We start from the raw sequence: 21,082 nt of genomic DNA, 5'->3' as shown, positions 1-21,082 counted from the left end.
ACTCAGTGTAGTATCTGAAGGATACCGCTGGAAGGAGAAAGGCATTTTCAGTGCTTCGGAGTACCCAGGTACTAATGACTAAAATTAGTCATCCCAAAAGGGACTTAGTCAGCATTACAAGCACAGCACCATGCTTTGCCACTGCAAGAGGAAGATTTTTGTAGGCTGCTCTGTCCCCTTCCTCCAACTCACTGCTTATAAGAGAGCAAGTCTCCAAAGCTGGTCTACCAACAAAAAGAGCAGACTGGTAGTCTCTCTCATGCCACTGCACCGTTTCCATGCTGTTTCAATACGGATATCTCAATATCCCATAGTATCCCAGAAGGAATATCAGGTAAAGGGTGGCGGCTCTTCACAGATTAGCTCTGTGCAAACCTGTCTGAAGGTTTGGATTGGGGACGGAACAGTGAAAAACTGGTTCCTTGCCCCCTACATGGTGCCCCAAGTGTTTTTTCCCTTGTACCGGGACATCCTGAGGTGCTGCAAGCCACGCTCTAAAATCCAGGACCCTGTTCCACATGGAAACCCCACGGCTAAACTGGGCGGCTGTGCTCACCCTCGGTGCCCACGTCCCGTGGGCACGGCAAGGGATGCGCAGGAACTCCAGAGCGGCTCGTTCAGCGCTGCTCTCTCCGCTCGGGGCTCCCCCTCGGCACCCACACACCCTTCCCACGTCGAGAGGGTCGGTTCCCGAGGGCTCCGCCGCCGGGCAGGCCCCGGCCGCCGTGCGACAGTCGGGAGACCCCGGCCCCCCCCGCGCCGGGCGGGGAGGGCGCGCCGGGGCCCGCGGAGAGGGAGGGCAGCGCCGGGGGGAGTGGCCCGGCCGGGACGGCCTCATAAATAGCCCTCGGCGGGGCGGCGGCGGGAGGAGCCGTCGGAGCCGCCGCTGCCGTTCCGCGGTCAGAGCCGAGTCAGGACCGCGGACAGCGCCCCCCCCTCCCCCTCTCCGCGCCCACCATGACGGCCGAGACGCACCTGCAGGGCGTGGAGATCTCGGCCGCCCAGTTCTTCGAGATCTGGCACCACTACGACTCCGACGGTGACTCCTTTCCCTCCGGGGCGGCGGGGGCGCGGGGGGCGAGGGGGAGAGCCGCGGGAGGCTGGGGAAACAGCACCGCTGCCCGCCCGGAGCCGGCCCGGCCCCCGGAGCCCTCAGGGGCTGGGGCCGGGGCCGGGCGAGGTGCGCGGGGAGCCGCTCGCCGGGAGGGACAGCGGGGTCAGAGACGCCCCTGCCGGCGCTGGAGAACGGAGAGAGTTTGGAGGGAGCGGTGACGGCAGCCGTAACTCTTTTTGTTGTAGGCAATGGATTCATGGACGGGAAGGAGCTACAAAACTTCATCCAGGAGCTGCAGCAGGCGCGGAAGAAGGCAGGCTTGGTAGGTTAAAGTTTCGCCCCAGTTTTCCGTCTTCTTCGGGAAAGAAGAGTTTTCTTGAGCAAACTCCGGTGCCCCGGTTCCTTCTGTTCTCTCTTGCCGTCCCACGGTTCAAGAACCTGCCGCAGCGGGCAGAGGGAAATAGCTTGGTTAGAAATGAGCAGGTTGCCAATCAGATAAATCGTCTGCTTTGGAAAGGTGAAACCAGGGTCCACCTCACTGATGAGCGGCTCCCGCTTGTGCCTTGCCAGGCTGCAAGCTGATGTTTCTGACAGTGCTTAAAAAGAAAAGTCAAGAAATGTACGGATGCTGACTTTTTGTCTTGGATGGGACTTTATCCCATTGCAATTAATCTTGTCTGATCCAGATATGTACTTATTAAAACTGGCGGGGAGAAGGAGGGAGAGCAAAAAAGAAAAAGGAAAAAGAGAAAAAAAAATAAAAAAGGATTAAGAGAAAAACCCAGAACTTCAGAGTAGTTGGACTCTTAATTTCACGCCTAATGGGCAGCACAGGCTGAAATGCGTTTCTGCCCCTTGGTGGTCACTAAATAGATCTGCAGATGACTCCTAAACACTTACTGCTCTTCACCAGCAGTAAGAGTGCCAACTCCTATCTGTTTAAATGGCTCAGAGACTGAAGTTTTTGACAGTGTTGTCAAAACACTTCTGTGTGTGAGTTATCGAGACAGTAATTATTAATTTCCACTAAACTGTACCCATGCAGGGAGGAAAAGAAAAGGGAGAAAGAAAGAAATTAAAGATTCCGTGTAAAAATACAGCCACTTTTGTCATCAAAGTCCAATATATAACTCAATGGAATCAGTCTAAATTAATATAAGTTAAAAGACTTCCGAAGAAACAATAAAAAATACATAATTTAAGTGAATGATGTGTGCATGGAGGAAATAGATTAATACTTCATAGTAGGAATGCCTCCAAATTGAGAAATAGTTTTTCAATAATCAACTTTGCTTTTAAAGTTCCTATGTATTTTAGACTTAAATGCAGAAAAAATAATAAGAATAATTGTTTCTGTGGATAATTGTATGATATTAATTGCATGAGTACAAACTTTGCACATATGAAAATCTGTCTCCCAGCAATGCCTCTAATGTTATTGCAGGCTAGGTTGTAGTTAATTCTTGTTAGAGACATTGGTGTAGGCTCTCATTTTCCTGAGTGTAAGTTCAAATTGAAATTAAAAATAAAGCAAAATTGAAGTTAAAAAAAAAAACAAATCAAACCAGAAAATTGGGAAAGAAATGTGGGTTTTTAGGAGGAAAAATATCTATTTTTTTCACAGAAAAGATTAAACAACTTCAATGCATTTCAAGTACTGCAACAGAACTGATCTGTCTTCTGTGCTGAAGTGCAGGAAACTTAAGTTTGTTCAGTAGAAAGAAGATATTAAAGCCTCTTTATATTTAGTATGAGCTGCATTATTAGTAGAAATGCTAATATATTATTGAGTAGTTAAAAATTAATTAGAAGCTCAAGGTAAAAAATATTTTTAATTTCAAGATCAGGATCTTTTCTGTCTCGAAGCAAGTGTGCATCTCTGAAAAATATAGCCTGCTCAAACCAGCACAGAAACCCTTGCAGGATTATTCTTCTCTGCTACAAATGTTACAGTAGATGTGGGGTTTTTTAAGTAACTCCGGCTGATACCTGACACTGTATTCTGAAAATGCTGAGATATTTAAATATTTCTGTCCTGTTTCTCTGATCCAAACCTAGTTTTGGAGTGTTCTGCTGAAAAGAGCAATCTACAGTAGCAAAACCAAATTCAGCACCTGGTCTGTGGGCTCTGGAGAAACGCTGTATTTCATCTTAGGTTTCAAATTTAGCCTGATTCTTGCATTTGAAGGCTCATTTGCTAAACAAGCATCTCATTAGTTCGTTTCTTGTCTCACGGGATACTAACTCAGTATCTTTGAATATCTACTCTTTTGCCAGAAGGGACACATTGAGAAACTAGTGTAGGTTATATGTCATTTCCTTATCTGTCCTTCTTTTAACACCCCAAAGCTGCTTTGTCATCATTAACTTCTGGATTTCAGGTCACTCTTCGGCTCACTATTTTTGAAATATTCAATTATGCATTCTTCATAGCTGGATTTTACATCAGTCATGCCATATGCATTAAAGAATTACATTGATGCTGTCATTGAATAGGATGGTTTAATACTTCCCAATATTCTTCCCTCCTACAGAACTGTTCTAATTATGTTCTGATGCTAATCCTTGTATTAATCCACTCAATAAGCCTGTACTTTCACAGCTGCTTTTTCTCAGACAGAGAGGTAGCATGCATCTTGATTCAGGCTAGCACCCCAGAAATGGGGGGAATGTCTACTCAGAGGTTTTATTGCTTGGGCTTCAGTAACATTAGTCCTTTTTGCTTCATGAGTTATGGTAGATACTGAATTGATCTGGTATAACTTCAGCCATGTTAAAAGAACTCTTTTTAAAAAAGAGTATAAGAGTTCTCTTATTGTGACCCACATTTATGCAATGCATTCTCTATTAGGGTGTGCCAGTTGCCAAAAGAAACTCTGGAGTATGAGTGACCAATGCAGAGGTTGAGAAAGTGTCAATAGGTGGATCTTGTCTGAGCTATTCCACACCCGTTTCTCACTTTCCCTGCCTATATAGATAATATTTCTCCACAGAAGTATGTGATTCATGAGTATATTTATGTGAGTGTTTCCGTAGTGCCAACTATCCTTACATTTTCAAATCTTATTAAAAAAAGCTATTTATTTCCACTTGTGGGAAAAGTATCCTTTCTGAGGTGTCTGACTGAGATGTGAAGGATTGGTTTCTTCTTCATTTCAAAAATTGAGCACTGCATCTCTATCAGGTTTAGGACCAGACTTGGTTAAATTTAGGCAAGTTTTTTTGACCAAACATATTTATTTGAATAATATAACTCTTCAAGCAACTCATGAGCAGGTGAAGTGAAAACCAAAAAACTCACCATAATTTCTGAATAATGAACTAGAGAATAAGTTTCCTGTTTTGTTTAAGCTGTAATCAACTGTGCCTCCTTCAATGGCTGGACACTGTCTGGCACTGCAGAGCTGCTATTAGAAAGTCTAGTGAAATATTTAACCAGGACTAATTAAAATCCAAGTGTCTAATTCTCCATTCTATCTGCTAAGCAAACTTGTCCCCACTTTGGGATCATTAGATGAAAGGTGACTTTGAAGTCCATTATATTAATAACCACATCTCTAATTAAAGCCACGGCAAATTACTAACCTGCTATGGATGACTTTGACAGAAATAGGATACTAGGCCGTAACTGTATCAGCTACAAGGAACTGACATTTTAGTTAGCTTTGGTAGGTGACATTTGGGACAATCTACAACAGAGTTTGTACAGCTGAGAGTCCCTATGTCTCCAGTGAGAAAATCATTTAGGCTCTATATAATCAGATCTGTTATAACGACTAAACCTTTAATTTCTAAAATCTGATGTAACTTCTTCTGTAACTGTAGAATCGTCCATTGTTTCAATATAACTGTAACCCTATTCTTGCTGGATGGTTTCACTACCTTCCACCTCTAAGAAATACAATGAAAATTAAAAGTTTAATCAGTATCAAAGGTTGATGACATATCAAAGAAAGGCAGGTCAAGTTGAAGTGTGAAATCAAATATTTGGATATTTACTCCAAGGCTGACACTTCTTGCTGTAGCCTGGAATGAGAATAGTCTTTATGAAACAGATGTATAGCAGGGACGATCATTTATATGGACAACAATGACGGCTTTATTCTGTCAGATTTAAGGTACTGCTTAAAGTTTTCTCCCACCTAAATCTTCCTTTCTACATTTAAGCAGTGACATTTTGATTCTGTTTCCATGATAACCAAATACTAAACAGTGAAAAATATGATACTGTGATGAGATCTTTTCAGACTAAAATAGTATCCATTGTTCAGGAAAAAATCACTCAAATATGTGGAAAGACTATTTTGGTGTTCAGATGTATTATACTGAAATTTTTTTCCTTATTTTGAAAGATTCTGCACTGCCTGCAAGTTACTAATTTAAAAAGGAAAACTGAGAAAACGGAGTAAAAATTGCCTATGAACTTCACTGTCACCATCCTAAACAAAGGGATTGTTAGACACATCTTCCAACACATCTGTCTTAATAATTTTTTCGTTCTGTAAATTATAACAGTGTTCCAAGTATTTAGATGCCGATCGTTCACACTAGCTATAATATAATTCCCTAGGAAATAAAATTTATCAGAATGATGTCATAAATGATAAAAAACAATGCTCATTTTCATTTAAACTGAATGAGTGTAGCTGCAATGTATGAACACTTCATTAAATGTGGTATAATATTTGGCAAATAATAGATTATTCAAGTATGTTTACATATGTTTCTCATATTTTAAAGTAATTATTCTATCATTATAACTTTGTAGGATTTAACACCTGAAATGAAAGCTTTTGTGGACCAATACGGGAAGTCTACTGATGGAAAAATAGGTATAGTTGAGGTAAGAGAGTTGCTTTGTAACTTTACTTGAAGAAAATACATTTAGCACAGAGAAATGGGAGCATAATATGTCAATACTTTGGATTTTTATGTACCCAGAATATTTCTTCCTTGTCCTTAAAATCTTTTTATTTTCTTTTCACTAATGAAACTTTTTCATTAACAAGTAAGGCATTCCTTACCACATTCCAGACATTTCACAAGTCATGTGATCTTTCTCTCTTCAGTCAATACAAATAAGCATCACCAGGAATTTAAGTTTTCTACAAAGCAGATAAAAGTTCTATTTTAGGAATTTAAATTTAAAAGGTAATTTGATGAGAAGTAATGTGATGTAGTGCTACCTGTGATTTTGAACTCATGCTCTGTCACCATTCCTAATAGTGATGATCTGAGTGTACTTTATTGGGCAGTCACTGTATGTGGTCTATTCTAAAAAACCCCAAATATGGTAAGTCATCATGTTAATCATGACTAAAAAAATAACTTCTTAGGATTTCCTTTCTTGAACTCTTAACAGAACTGCAGGCAGAAAATTCCCACATTCCTTACTCCCATTTTCTGAAGAGGATGAAGATAGAGCTTCTCTTCTTCAGGTGCTCAATGGTTGTATAACTTAGGCAACTTGCTAGGGAAGGAGAAACCATTGTGTTTTCTCTGAATTTCATTCTTCATCACTGCAAGTCAGAAAGAAGTGGTGTTACAGGGTTGCAGTTGGAGAAGTCACTTCTCTGAGCTGAAATCAATGACTCATTTATGTCACTCTGAGTGCAGAGAGACTGCGGTTTTGTTATTAAATATTATATTTTTTCCCGGATAATAAGAAATCTGACCTAGAGAGCTAATTAAGAAACAGCTGGAAACAAGCCAGGCCTGCAAAATTTCTACATTGACCAGCTTTGGGTCAGTATCTAATTTTGAAACAGAGGACTTAATAGAATCTGTAAAAGCCAATAGGAAGTATCACTGCTGATACAATACATTTCAAGATACCTTCTCTCCTCTGTCTTATGTCTGACATATGAATTTTATATACTTGTTTAAAAGCATATGTAATTGTTTTTCAACTACTACAGAAATATGAACAATTTGTTTCACTTGCAGCCATAATTGATTTTTTAAAGTGCATCTTTTAACAATACTTAGCATTGATCAAATAGCTTTGCATCTAGAAAGTAGTAGTGCTTATTTGGTAAAACAATTTTTTGTTGTTTTGGACTAACAAAGGCTAATTTATTTGTTATTGAAGAATTTTATTTAAATTAGTCTTTTTGAATATTTGTAGCAAGTACTAATGCAAGAAAAATAGGTGAACAGTGCCTGAAAAAGACTTTGCTTCTTCACTTAGGAAAAGATAACTGGAAGTTTTACCTTTCAAATTCTATTTCTGATTCTTATATTGACTTAATGAGGGAAGATAAGGAAATCCAAGAGGGTCTGATATAGCTCACCACCCCCAGTGAAGTGCCAAGCATGTTCAGCATCCACGGAAGCAACTGAATAGTGGTAGTATGGAGTTCAATGACTGAAGGGACTTTCTCCCTTAATATAGCAGTTTCCAAGCCCAATAGCTATATTTTGTTTCCCTTACATCAGCATGAAGCTTGATTTGGAAAGTGCTGATGGGACTCATGAAATGTGTGGTACGTGCAGAGCAGTATGATATTAAAGTTGGTATTAAGACTTGATTCTTCTTCCTTATATTAAAAAATATTATCCAGTATTTCCAGATTGTTCACATTTACATAGTACATCAAATATGTTTTCTGAAAATTGTGTGAATGGTGTTTAAGAAAACTTACGTAAAGCCATTCAGACTCCCTGCCCTCAAAATGAGCACCCAGCCTTTGACGAAGAATGTGCCAGCCAGTAATGATTTTTCAGGAAAGGTCTGTTGACTGAGATAAAGAGGAGCCTGAGTGACTTCACAGATGAAAAGTGGATTTTCAGCTCAGATTAAGTGTTGCTTCTGTCTTTGCAAGCACATTGCAGTTAGTTCTTTGGCTATTATCCAGTGTCCTCCAGCTAAAGGCAGAGCCTGACCTTCCCACTTTCTTGCCATTGTGTAAGAGACCTTTAATTCACCTTTTGTACTCATTGAGACCATTGCTTTTACTAAAATGTGGCTATGAAACCCATGGTTTCAAAACTCATAACTGCAGCCATTTCACATTCAAATTATTTGAAGATTAATGCTGCCATAAAATCAACTACTTGCTAGCCCAAAATATTCTTTGTACTCCCGTGCTCTATTATGGGATTTTAAAAAGCAAATTCACGCTATCAGGTGAAATGAATTTTAAATAGCACTAAATATCAATGGAATTTACTTAAAGAACAATGTCTAGAAGATAGTTCTGATACTGTTTTAGGTACTGAGAGTATTTTTCTGCTAGTTATAACCTATAAGGACACACCTCAGTCTGCAGCTGACCAGAGGGTCAAACCACTCTCAGGCTTTGTAGTTGTCCTCTATTATTTGTGGTCCAGAGATAATCAAACTTGTCCATAAAAGCAGCAAAGCTCAAGGCTCACTAAACTACTATTGCTGCCATACACAGACTTGTAGTGGTCTGCAGTCTCACTCAAACATGCTCACAAAGCTCCCCCTATGCTTATCCCCACTACGAAGTCATCACTTAAAATAGCACCAGGTTTCCATCTTTTTTCTTGGTAGTGGTATAAAACTGGGTCTGGGAAGTTGAACCAGTTTCCACACAATCTACTCATCCTTTTAATACTGCAGAGTTTTCCACAAAAAGTAATTCAGTGCTCTCCCCTGAGACTTACAAAGGGTGAGAGGTATAGCTTAAAATAAGGTAATTTTCTTCTGTGCCTCAAATACAGTTGGGTACTGCTAATAAGCTGTTAATGATCCTCTGGACAGTTACTATTTTACAGTGCCCTTGCAAAATTCACAGGAGTTAGCTATGTCATTGAACGACACCTTATTTATATTTTCCACACAATCAAATCCTTTCCTATTGTTATAATCAGTCATTTCTCTCAAACTATCTTTGTTATTCTAAATAGTTCTTCCATTCAACATTTGCTGTTAAATAGGAGTGTACTCTAACAATCAAAGCTTTTCTGTCATGAGAGGAACAAAGACATTTTTCCATAAATCAGGACTGAGTTACACACATTTAGCTGTTGCATACACATAAATATATACTTAGCCATACGTGTATATTCTATTTATAATGGAGTAGGTTTTGAAAGCTGCTGACAAGAATGCATTTCTTAGGCTGATTTTGATTTCATGTTCAGCCACTTAGCAAAAGCACTCAGAAGGCTCTGATGGCCCTGACAGCCTGTCATCAGCTGCACTGTTTCTGTAAGGAGGGTGCTCTGATATATCTTATCACCTGTACCAACACTAAAAGAATTTCACTGATTGCTTATATGTATGATTTTAGAGAAACAAGAGATACGTCTCTATAACTTTGTTGTGTCTGTGGGGTGAAAGCTGAAGTCAGTTCTGGCTCTGCTGGTTCCCAATAAAAAAGCCTTAGCAATTAGGCAATAGCACTGAAATAGGCAGAACAAAAGACTTGAGGGTGTGAAATGAAGGCAGAAAAACAAAAATTTGAATTGAGTTTTTAAGATGGGACTCCAGAAAGTCTGCAGATGTCATTTTGCATAAAAGAATGCAGCTAAGAAATCTGTCTTTCTCCATTTCTCCATAGTAAGCACAGCTGGTCTATTCTTCAAGTAAAAAGTTGGGGTTTTTTTAATCAAAACATATTTCATACATTTTGAGGACAGAAAAAAAAAAGGGCTTTTGTTAAAAACAAATCATGATTTTACATTAAATTATACAGCATACTTTCCATCTTCTACATTTGTCACTTGCCAAAATTGAGTTACAATAAATGAACATTTTCAATAATCAGTTTAATAATGTCTGATTTTAAAAAAGCCTTTTGTAGAAAAGAGGCATTGGATGAACCATCCCTGGTTTTGCAGGGCTAAAAGCCCTCTTGATTTCTTTCTGGTATTTATAGCTCTTTTTGAACGCATCCCTGTGACTGACAAATGAGAACTGCCATCCCTTACCCTCCTTATTTTCTTGTTTATTTTCTTCTCCTGGCTTTTCCTTATACTTAACCATTTACTTATATACATGTACATGTCAATGTTCCTTTCTTTCTTACTCTCCCTTGGTATCTGAGTAGTCTATACTTCTCAGTTTCCTAATTCATGGTCCTTTACACTTATCCTCTGTGAATCCTTGTGTTATTCTTTCCCTTCATGCTGATTCAATGGATTTTAATACAGATCCCAATTCTGCATGGGCGATTTTTTTTGCCCCCTTTCCCCAGCTACCCTTTTGTTAAAGTTCTACCTCACTCCCTTCTCTCAGACCTCAAGTTCTGTTTTACCTTGGTGACTATGACAAAGCTGCAAGCCAGAAGCGTTTCAGGGGCATCTTCCAAACACTTCAGCTGGCAGAATGAAGCTTCCAAGCAGGCCAAAATACAGCAGCAGCAGTATGAGTACAAAGAATTACCTACACTTTTAAAAATCTTCATCCTCTATTACAGGCTCAGCTGGCCTAATGAAGAGCCAAAATTTAATCTTTCTTAAATTCTGTTATAGCTTGCTCAGGTATTGCCAACAGAAGAGAATTTCCTGTTGTTCTTCAGATGCCAGCAGCTAAAGTCAAGTGAAGATTTCATGCAGGTACAGTATGAAACGTGGCCTGTTGTGAGTATGAAAAGTTGCCTGCTGTAAAACCATCGAAGACTCATTTGCCATAAATATATCACTAAAGCATTCATATTCCAATTGCAGACATGGAGGAAATATGACAGCGACCACAGTGGCTTCATTGATTCTGAGGAACTTAAGGTAAACCAGTATATATGAGCATGCACAACATGAGAACAGGTGTTGGATTACAGCCTGTGCTGCTATCTCTTTCTTCAGATACCCACCTGTGCATGTTTTTGCATTTCAGACTTGGCAAAAAATGCAATAGAATTAGCTGGTGTTGTTATCGCCAGTAAATTACTTAAAGTGGAACTCTAATCTGATCAATGTTTTTTTAAGCCATGTTTTAATTAATTAGTGTTGGTATCAAATGACTTAAGGTACCAGGTTGTTTAGAAGTGAGAAAGATTAAGAAAGCAAGATGAGTCTCTGACAGCTATGTTGGTTATTTTTTTGGTCTCTTAGGGAAAAGAGCTGCTTTGTTGTGGTTTTTTTTTTTTTTCTTGAGAGCATCACTACTGTTAATCACTATACTGCTGGACAGTTGATACTGTCTCAAGTACCACGTAAACCTATAATTTCCTAAATGTAATATTGTTAGACTAACATAAATGGAACTGTGCTGCCTCTGCTACTTAATCTTGTAGGATTTTGGTATCAGCTTTAATATGCACAAATAAGAGAAGAATGGAGGTTATCCCATTAGCCATTTCAGCCTTGCACAGTTAAGAAATCTTTAAACAATAGTGATTTTATTTCCCTAGTCATACAACCAACATCAATTTGTCAATGCTGAGTTAGTGTCACAGGGTGGTTTTTAGGAACCTTTGGAGGTCATCTGGTCCAACCCCTCTGCTCAAGCAAGACCACCAAGAGCCAGTTGCTCAGGACCTTGTTCAGATGGCCTTTGCATGTCTCCAAGCATGGAGACTTTACAGCCTCAACGGGCAAGCTGTGCCACTGCTGTGCCATCCTTGCAGTGAAAATATGTTTCCTGATTATCAGAAGGAATATTTTGTGTTTTATTTTGTGACCATTGCCTTTAGTTCTGTCAGTAGCCTAGCTCCATTCTCTTTGCACCCTCCCTTGAAATATTCATATGCTTTGATGAAGTTCTCCTGAAGCTCCTCTTCTCCAAGCTTAAGTGTCCCAATTATCTCTGCCTTTCTTCATAGAGCAGAGATGCTCATATACAACAGCTTTGTGAGTAGAAAGGTGCCATTTTCCATGGTTCAACTGCATTTGATTCATTATTGTAGCTTTAAATTCAAAGGAATCAAAGCAATTCATTGCAAGAGAAAGATCTAGAAGTGTTTATCCATCTAATTTGGACTATTTTGTCCATATGTGGTATAAAGAAGAGTGATGTAAGTTTTAAATAAAGTACCAGGAGATCAAAATGTTCAAAATCTTTACTGTTCTTCTGCTCAGAAAAGGAATCCATGACAGAAAATTCACATCTTTTTCCTTTTTCTCTTTTGAGTTTGGTATCTATGTGACATAATTCTGAGGATCTAAGCTTAGTGTAACCCTCAGGCAGACAAGCCCATTCTTCTGCTGACTGGTTGCACCAGCTCGGTGTATTTAAAGTTGGTAGGATCAGGAGAAAGTAGCAGTTGAGAACTCTCCAGCTGTTAGATGATGCCTGCTGACTGCTATATTTTAAAATAGATTTTAAAAGACAGGGCTGACTGAGGGCCAGCTGAAGAATGAATGATTTTAACTGAATCTCTAGTGGTTCATCTCTCATGTTCTGTAAGGTTTTGTTTGCCTCAGAGAAAGAGGCCATTTTAATACTGGAAATAAGACATAAATGTCCAGTTTTATTTTTAGATCAGTATTTCTTGGCAAGCCCAAACATTTTTAAGTATTTGCTATGGGAGGAGTACACCCACTTGCAACTCTGTAAGTGAAATTTAAGCTGGAAATCAGGAAAACTTTCTAACAATAGTAATGGCAGGAGAATGTGTTGTCTAAGGGGGAGGCAGACTCTTCATCACTGCCTGTATTTTGGAAAGGTTTGGCAATAGCTCAGATCAGAGAGTACTTCAGAAAGTTTAGACAGATAGAATCCTTTTCTTGAGACATACACTGAATAGCCTTTTAATTTCCCTTCCAGTTCTATTTTCCATTGAAGCACAGAAGATTAAACATGTTTCTGTAACATCCATAGACGACATTTCAGTCGTGTTCTTTATTATACAAGCTACCAGGAAGGGCCTGCAGTGTGGAGGGAGCCAGGCTAAAAGAACTGTAGTGGGTGTTAGTCATACAACTATTGACATGTTTGCATTCAGGTCCAGGAATATAAGTTCATTTTTTTATAACCTCTCACATTTTCTATCTTGAAATGTGGCCAAAAATTCCACAAACATAATGACATTCCAGCTGATTACAGGACATAGGTCCTTCATCAGGTCCTATAATGTCCTTGCTTTCCAATTTGGTATCTTCCTTTTTTTGATGTCAGAGATCTAGTACAGAAATTTAAAACACTGAATGGGTGGAAACCATGTTATTTTTTGAAGTGAAAATGGCTGGTGTTTCAAGTTATGTGACACCAAATTCTCATTCAAAAATGCTATGAAATTAGCTGTATACAATTAAAATACAAGGTAGGAGGAAGCAATGTTCACTTCTAGCATCAGGTACTGCCATAGGCAAGGACGAAGCTCAATTAATCATTGATCTTTCCTGTAAAATTGTTCTGATGCTGCAAGAGGTGATAAGGCATACAAGCTTTCAAGGTGACTCAAGGTTAATTGGTTTAGTTTACTGATAGTGCTTATTAGGAAGCAGTATACTTGAAAGCTAAACCTTTTTCCAAATTCACAATACAACAAATGGCAGACAATGCAGGAAGTTTTAATAGTAACTTTCTCCAAATAAAATGCAATATATTTGAACTTACCAAAAGAAACATATATTCTTAGCTGTTAATAACTAGCTTTTCCTACTTATTGGGGACTTCAGTAGTAAATACTAAAGTAGAAGTAAAATAGTATTTCCCATTACTTTAATCTGAAGTTCGCAAGTCAAACAATTTATACTGTAGATAAAAATGGACCTATTACTCTATTTATTTTAACAGAGCTTCTTGAAAGATTTATTACAGAAAGCAAATAAGCAGATTGAAGACTCAAAGCTAACGGAATACACAGAAATAATGGTAAGTTCATTTACAGGTATAACGGGTTAATGAGCTGTTTTCAGTACTGCTCAAAAAGAAAAGTCCAGGAATTTTTAACCTTCTTGGTATTCATATAATATCATACTATGCCATTGTATTTTCCTTGTTTTGCTCCTTTGTGCCGCTAGTTGTAAAGCCAAAGTCTCCACATTCCATAGGAACAAAATTGTTCTTTTCATAATTATATTATTATGTTTAGATCAAAATAATTTGGTGTTACTTTCTATGTTTTGCCTTCCTACAGTGCTGTGGTGTCTGTCTCTTGTCTTAAAAGCCATGGTGGCTTCTTTAAATTTACAAACATCTCACACTTTCCTTCTCCCCATGCTTCAAGAAAGATAAATTGAAGTTTTAGATCGAATACTACAGCAAAACTGTTGCTTCCCTGGCCTTAAATCAGCCCATCCTTGAGACAGTCCATCTGTCCTATTACTATGGTACTCCATGGTAAGGACCAGTACTGGCTTCTGCATGGGCTTTTCAAGAAAAAAAAAGAGAATTCCGGTCTCCAGGAAATATGTATAACACTATATTTTTTGTTTTACCAGCTTATTTTCATCCTAAAATAATTTGAACAATCAAAAATATGCTAGGTAGATGCACTAGCCCTCAAACTAGCTTAAGATTGCTGAACAAAACTTGTGTTTCTCTTGGAAAAAGTCTGCTGGTTCATCATACCATTATAGACCATTTACATAGAGTTGTCACTGTTCATCCACTGCTGAAGATAACATTTCCATTCAGGAGTTTTCTGACCTCCATCCTGAAGTGTGCTATAAGTTCTGGCCTCTGCAGAGACACACAACGACAAAGAATTTATTTGTAATAGAAAAAATATTAGCCCAGATGTCCAGTCATCTCCTCAGAAAACAGAAGGATAATAAAAAATGCACAGTCCTAAGCAGCTGCTGGCAGGCAGAGCCAGCCACTAGCAAGTCATCAAAATACAAAATAAGTTCACAGCTGCCACTTCTTACCTCCCTCAAATGCAAAACTGTTTTCTTGGGAAATGCACACAAGGAAGATGCTTTTATACAAAGAAAAGAAGTGTTAAAAGGAACCATAGTGTTGTGTAGAAATAAATGTTTGTAGAATTGGTCACTTTTTTTCTGGTATCCTTTGTCATTTGTTGTGTATTAACAAAGTGAAATTAGGCCTTTTTTTCATTGCGTTACACTAGTTCCCTCTTTAAAAGGATATATGCTTATGTATATATGTCAGTACAGGATGTTGCTTTTCCTCTTATCTAGAAATTACATCTAAAATTACTGTGATTGTAGATGATGTGATGGAGTGTGGGTGGTGGTGCTTTGTAGCCTGATACAAAAAAAGCTTTGTAGTCTGCTGCTTTTGAGACTCTTTTATACAGCAAGTGCAATATAATGTTCAAAAGTAGAAAAATTGAATTATACAGACATAAATACTGGAAGAGAAAGTCTTATGCAAGAGCAATATCTTCATCTACTTCTAACAGCTATTAGAAGCTGTTTGTGCCTTTCAAGTGGCAGGAACTCATCTTTTCAAGGCCTCAAAAGAAAACACTTTAATAGTAGTGTTGTTAAAAATTAGTAGAAAAAGTAATCACTTATTTTTTGAAATTATATTAACATAGTTATTACTACAATTTAATTATGCTTCTTTGGAGAGATTTATTTTCCCATTTTCATACCGTCAAGAAAATAGGATCATCTGCAACATCTGTTCACTCTTTTTTTTAATATATCACCATAACAAAATATTGTCTTTACTTAAATATGTAGACCTAGTAAATTGAATGAAATGTCTATTGTCTTCTGTCTTGGGAATTGAATTTCTTGGATTCTATTGCACTTTACCCAACAGTTTTTTCATCTTTATGAATATAGAATAACGATTCTATTATCCAATCATGACATGAAATCAAATGTAAAATGTTACCACATCAACACTCTTGTAATTTATAAATAATTACATGCACATTTCTCATACAGAACATTCACTCATCAGTGTAGGCAGGTTAAGACCTACTTACCACAGGCTGATCAGAATTGCTCCTCTGTTTTCTTACCAAGATTTTGCAGTAGAATTAATTACTATAAATTACTTTGTCCGTACTTAAAATAAACGTATTACACAGCAAATGTGACCTGGGGACATCATTTCAGGACAAAGTTAATTTCATTTAAGTGTATCAAATAAGTGTTTTCTTCATTAGGTTGATTGATTTTTGATTAGCAATGTAAATGCATATATTTTTTCAGCTCAGGATGTTTGATGCAAACAATGATGGAAAGCTGGAGCTTACTGAACTGGCCAGGTACGTCTTCTGTTTATTTTCACAACAAATATCATATACCAAATGCTGTAACAGGAACAGTTAAATATTTTTACCTTTTCTTTTTTTTTTTTTTTTTTTTCTCTCCAAAGACTACTCCCTGTACAGGAAAATTTTCTTATTAAATTTCAGGTATGAATATTCACATTCTTCAGATAGCCTGTTGCCATCACACATAACTGGTGTCATTAATGGGTTTGTTTTCCTTTTGGCATTTAGGGTGTCAAAATGTGTGCAAAAGAATTCAATAATGCCTTTGAGATGTATGATCAAGTAAGTCTTAAAAATGTTTTTTATTAATGGCATAGTTTATTGGCACTTATTTTCTGAATTTGTGGAGAACTAGCCATAGCGTCTGGAATTTGGATTAAAATAAATGCTTAAACTTACCTTAATGGTATTTTTCAGGATGGCAATGGCTATATAGATGAAAATGAACTTGATGCCCTACTGAAGGATCTCTGTGAAAAGAACAAAAAGGTAATCCTAGGGGACTTCTTTCCCCTTAGAGATTAGATTTAATTTGGATTTTAAGGACACCTTAATCCACCCTAATAAGATAAATATAGAGCTTCCAAGTCATAATTCCTGAAGTCAAAGTACAACTAAAAATTGTGGTGGAAATAATAGCAGTGTAAATCCTGAACTAGGGGAATTGTGATTACAGTTACACTGTCAAGAGCTTGCTTGCTTCTGAGCCACCAGCTAGCAGCAAGTTGACATACGGCTATCATATGGATAACATACAAATATATAAAAACATTTTAGTGTGTTACTGTCAGACAGGCTGAGAATACCTGGGATTTTTTTCTCATTTCCTGCCATTGGAAGTAAACTTGTTCATGCTGATAACTAAACAGGATTATAAAGCATTATCTGTTCTTTAAATAGGAATTAGACATTACCAACCTTGCAACATACAAGAAAAGCATCATGGCCTTGTCTGATGGAGGAAAGCTTTACCGAGCAGAATTGGCTCTTATTCTCTGTGCTGAGGAAAACTAGAGCTCTTCTATCATGTCCACTTAACTAGTGATGTACTCTACACAATAACTGTGCACTATAAGGGAGTAGGCTGTATTTTTAAACTGCATATAGAAAATTAGCCAGGATGTGTGGCACATTCCTTTCAGTTTGTTTCTATACTGTTTGTAATGTACAGTTTTTGTAACAATAAGATTGATAAAGAGAATGTCAGTGTTTGAGCCAGTCTGTAAATTCAAAAAGAAACTAAATATGTCAGGGTTGGTTTTGGTTGGGTTTTTTGCTTTCATAAACACAGCTGGAGAAAAATTAAACCTGCTGATACTGCTGTGGTCATCATATCCTTTGACACTTGCAACATTTCTTGTTAAATTACATAACAAAAAGACCTACACATATCTTTCCCATAACAAGTAAATGTGAGGTTTTTAAATATAAAACATGAATAAATATGATCTAGGTCTGAAATAGGAAAGAGACATTGACATGTCTGATTTTAAAAATTTAATAAGGCACTAAGAAATATTTTCAGTTGTTAAACCACCCACTTACAGGTCTTTACTCTCTGCAGTCTTACAATTACTCTTCTCATTATGAATTCATAGCATATAGACAAAGCATTTATCTGGAATAGATCTCCATGCAGTAGTTGATAAAAATATAGTGTTCTCAATCTAGCTGTTTTACTGAATTTAAACATAGGCACTTCAGAAATAAATGCCTTTAATCTGTCTTGAAATCCTGGCTAAATGGCAGGTAGTATAGTTAATACACAGATTAACATATGATATTGTAAGTGTAACTTTCATGACTATTGCTGTGTCAGAGAATATGACAATCCATTTTCTAAACTATTTTCACATTTTGCAGGTTATAATTATTCTAGTAAATTGCTGTTTTTACATCATATTCTGTGTAATCGATAATTAAATTTAATATCCTAAGATTATTGGTGTCTAGTTTGTGGATCTCCTGGATTCTTGTATCTGTACTGTGTAAAGAACAAACTGACTACTTTAAAAAATGTGCCTCCTTGGATCTTACACTAAATTACTAGTCTGTCTCACTAGCATTAAAATTTGACATTAAATGAAGAAAAAATACTACAGATTTTATAACAATTTAGTAATGTAGTTTACATGGTGGGCTCTGCTTTTTATTAGAGATGTATTTTTTAAATGGGAACTATCCTATGAAGCAGCCCTATCTTCTCGCATCCTTGGGTTTTTTTGGCCTGGCTCCCTTTTTACTTTACACCAATTTTATGCTAGACAACTTGATGAATGTCCAGGCCACTGCTCCCAGTAAGAACTGGAGAAGGAAGGAAATTGGGCTGTGTCTTGAAGCCAATAAACCTATGCTGCCTCCATGTACGACTGTTTCAGAAGCAATTCCAGGTTAGCAGATTAGCTATATACAACCTCGCAGATGCAGTTCTGTGTCTTATTTAACAAATGGAAGCAAATGCATTTTATTTGAAATGTGTCTCAAACAATGAGGCTCAATCCTTCAAGATTACAGTCAATGAACTCCCACTGAAATGAATCCTTGAATTCCTCACGTGAACTCAAGCAAATAAATGCCATTTCAGGAATGGCCTAATGGCCTTGGGCCCTCTCCAGGCTGAGCCTTGGAAAGTTGAGGGGAAGGTACGTGGTGCTGGATGGGGTCTTGCTGGGAAAAAAAATCCACACAAAATCTAAAATAAGGTTAAGCCAGCTCATTCTCACTGTTTTACTTCCACTTCATGCACAGTGATTTAACGTCTTACCTGCTTGTCTCTTCTTTTCTCTATGCAATGTGAAATATAATTGTGTATATTAAGTGAAGGAACAGTGAATCTGCCTATCAGTACAATAAATGATTGACATTGTTCATACTGTCCATGTGAAACCCTGGATTTTGCCTTATTTTAACATTGTAAAAGTGTAAAGAAAAAATCCCAAACCTTGTGTGCAAAAATATGTTTGCTACATGATTACATAAAGCTTTTAAAGTGTTTTAACAGAGTCACCACAGAAACTGAGATCTGTCTTCCTGAACATGAGTAAAGGCAACTGTCACAGATCATTCTGAAGCCACCCTTGTGCTACTGCTGCTGCCCACCAGCTGGCTCTGCTGCAGGGCACAACATAGAAAGCAGGTCTTAGTTACACACAGGCAGGATGTTTCCTGCAGTTATTTCTCTTAAATAAAATTTGGATTAAAAGAAAACAGTTTAAAACCCCAGTTCTGGCAAAGGTGTCTACTATCAGTGCAAGGCAAATTGTAACAAGTATGGGTAAGTCAAAACTGTTGTAAAACCTCCAGGTTTTAAACTCTAAATCACTCCTGGGCAGACTGATTTTTAAATGTCAGGGTTGGGGCAGAACAAGGCATAATAATAAGAGAGATGATGATAGGGAAGATTTCTTCTTTCTTCTGGTAGTTATCTGGTGACCAAAGAAAAGCAAAATTGTAGCATGCACAAAGATTAACTACATGATGTAGGTATGAAGGTATGCCATATTCCAGCTAAACAGAAACAGAGACAGAGCTACTTGGGATCCCCTTTACTGAAGCTATTAATAATTTTGCTGCCTATAATATATAATTTATTAAAATAAACATGCAAATAAGCACTCAAGCTAACAAATCCCAAAACTCACTGTCCTACAAATTACAAGTATGCCATAAAATATTTTAGCCCATTCTAGTTTAAATGTGTACAGATTAAAACTTAGTATAGCACTAGGTATTCAAATCAAAGGTGATCTTAAAAAAAAAAATAAAGCCCAAACCAGCAAACTGAAAGAATAATAACAATAGTAACTATGAGGCCCTTCATAAACCCTTGGCATTATAAATGCAGTGTTTGCTGACAGAAGTAAACATTAACAGTACCAGGTCAGGCAGAGTAAGTGCCTGCTTCTACCTGGGCTCACAGCACTGTCCATCAGGGCACCTCAGGGGCCATTAACATTGCCCAGCTAACCATTATGGAGAATATAGTGAATTTCCACCAACAACTTAATCAGGATTGAACACAGCCCTTGAAACAAATACTTTGTCTTTCTTTCCTTCATTGCTGCACTGTTCTATCATCAACAGCTCATGCACAGTATCATAGCACTGATCTAATCCTTCCTGTTTAGAACTTAGTTATCCACTTTTGAAAAGTTTATCCACACAAGCTGATGAAATTTCCAAACACCATATTCAATGGGCAAATGTCAAATACAGACCAGGGTGCTGACAGTCATCAGCACTTTTATGCAAAATTAACCTTGTCAATTAATAAAATACATACACACTGCTGCTAAACTCCCCTTAAACTTTGATTAAAGCTTTGGCTTTTTTACATAAGGTTTGCTTTTTCTGATTTTTAATAAGCCCTCATCACAGTCATGGTTATAGCCACTCTTTATGGAGAGCAACTGAAATCCACTTCTACTTGCTGTGTCTTTGAAAAGATACAAAATGCATACTTGGGCACCTGAATATACATGACCTGGTTTTCTGAAGTGTTGTGCACCTCCAATTCCCTCTGAAATCAACTGAAGTTGTTCTACACCAACTAAAATGCAGGTCAGTGCACTCAAATCCCAAAGACTATTTTATTGCATATTAAATGATCACATAGAAACTGGGGGGTTATCTTTGTTCAAGTGGTATTACTTATTTAGCAGTTACAACACAAGATGCTCCATAGAGTTAGACAATGGTACAAACTTTCTTGCAATTCAGTAACTTTAGTTACATGTTATCAGTATGGGGGGGAAAAAGAAAATTTAAATGAGCAGTTCACATGCCCATGAACTTGGAAGCCAGTACTCCAGTACAGCTAAGAACTCACACTTCCGTGAAATAGTATTATCCTCTGCAAAGCAAATCATCAAGTTGGGAAATACAAGCATATTCTCAACAGTAATTAAAATATTCAAGAGGAGGGATTCCCAGAACTAGGAGAACTAAAGACTGACAGCAGTTTTTGTATCATAGT

At 37.6% G+C, this 21,082-nt stretch overlaps 1 protein-coding gene across 1 annotated transcript; it reads left to right on the top strand.

Annotated features, from left to right (window-relative positions):
* The first annotated feature begins 957 nt into the window (after nt 1–957).
* On the top strand, nt 958–17,121 carry CALB1 (calbindin 1). Its single transcript, XM_062502853.1, has 11 exons — nt 958–1,039; nt 1,300–1,376; nt 5,823–5,897; nt 10,499–10,582; nt 10,694–10,750; nt 13,704–13,781; nt 16,043–16,098; nt 16,209–16,248; nt 16,336–16,389; nt 16,525–16,596; nt 17,008–17,121. The coding sequence occupies exons 1-11, from the start codon at nt 958–960 to the stop codon at nt 17,119–17,121; spliced, it is 789 nt and encodes a 262-aa protein (XP_062358837.1).
* Nucleotides 17,122–21,082: the final 3,961 nt, after the last annotated feature.

This window comes from Cinclus cinclus, chromosome 1 (genome assembly GCF_963662255.1).
Source record: "Cinclus cinclus chromosome 1, bCinCin1.1, whole genome shotgun sequence".
In the NCBI taxonomy this organism is placed as follows: Eukaryota; Metazoa; Chordata; class Aves; order Passeriformes; family Cinclidae; genus Cinclus; species Cinclus cinclus.
This window is presented reverse-complemented; position numbering and strand designations above follow the sequence as displayed.

Bases quoted from the DNA above. Each gene is read 5' to 3' on its own strand.
- CALB1 (XM_062502853.1), top strand. From the start codon at position 958: ATGACGGCCGAGACGCACCTGCAGGGCGTGGAGATCTCGGCCGCCCAG. The intron at 13,782-16,042 runs GTAAGTTCATTT...ATATTTTTTCAG, and splicing joins CGGAATACACAGAAATAATG to CTCAGGATGTTTGATGCAAA. The intron at 16,597-17,007 runs GTAATCCTAGGG...TTCTTTAAATAG, and splicing joins TCTGTGAAAAGAACAAAAAG to GAATTAGACATTACCAACCT.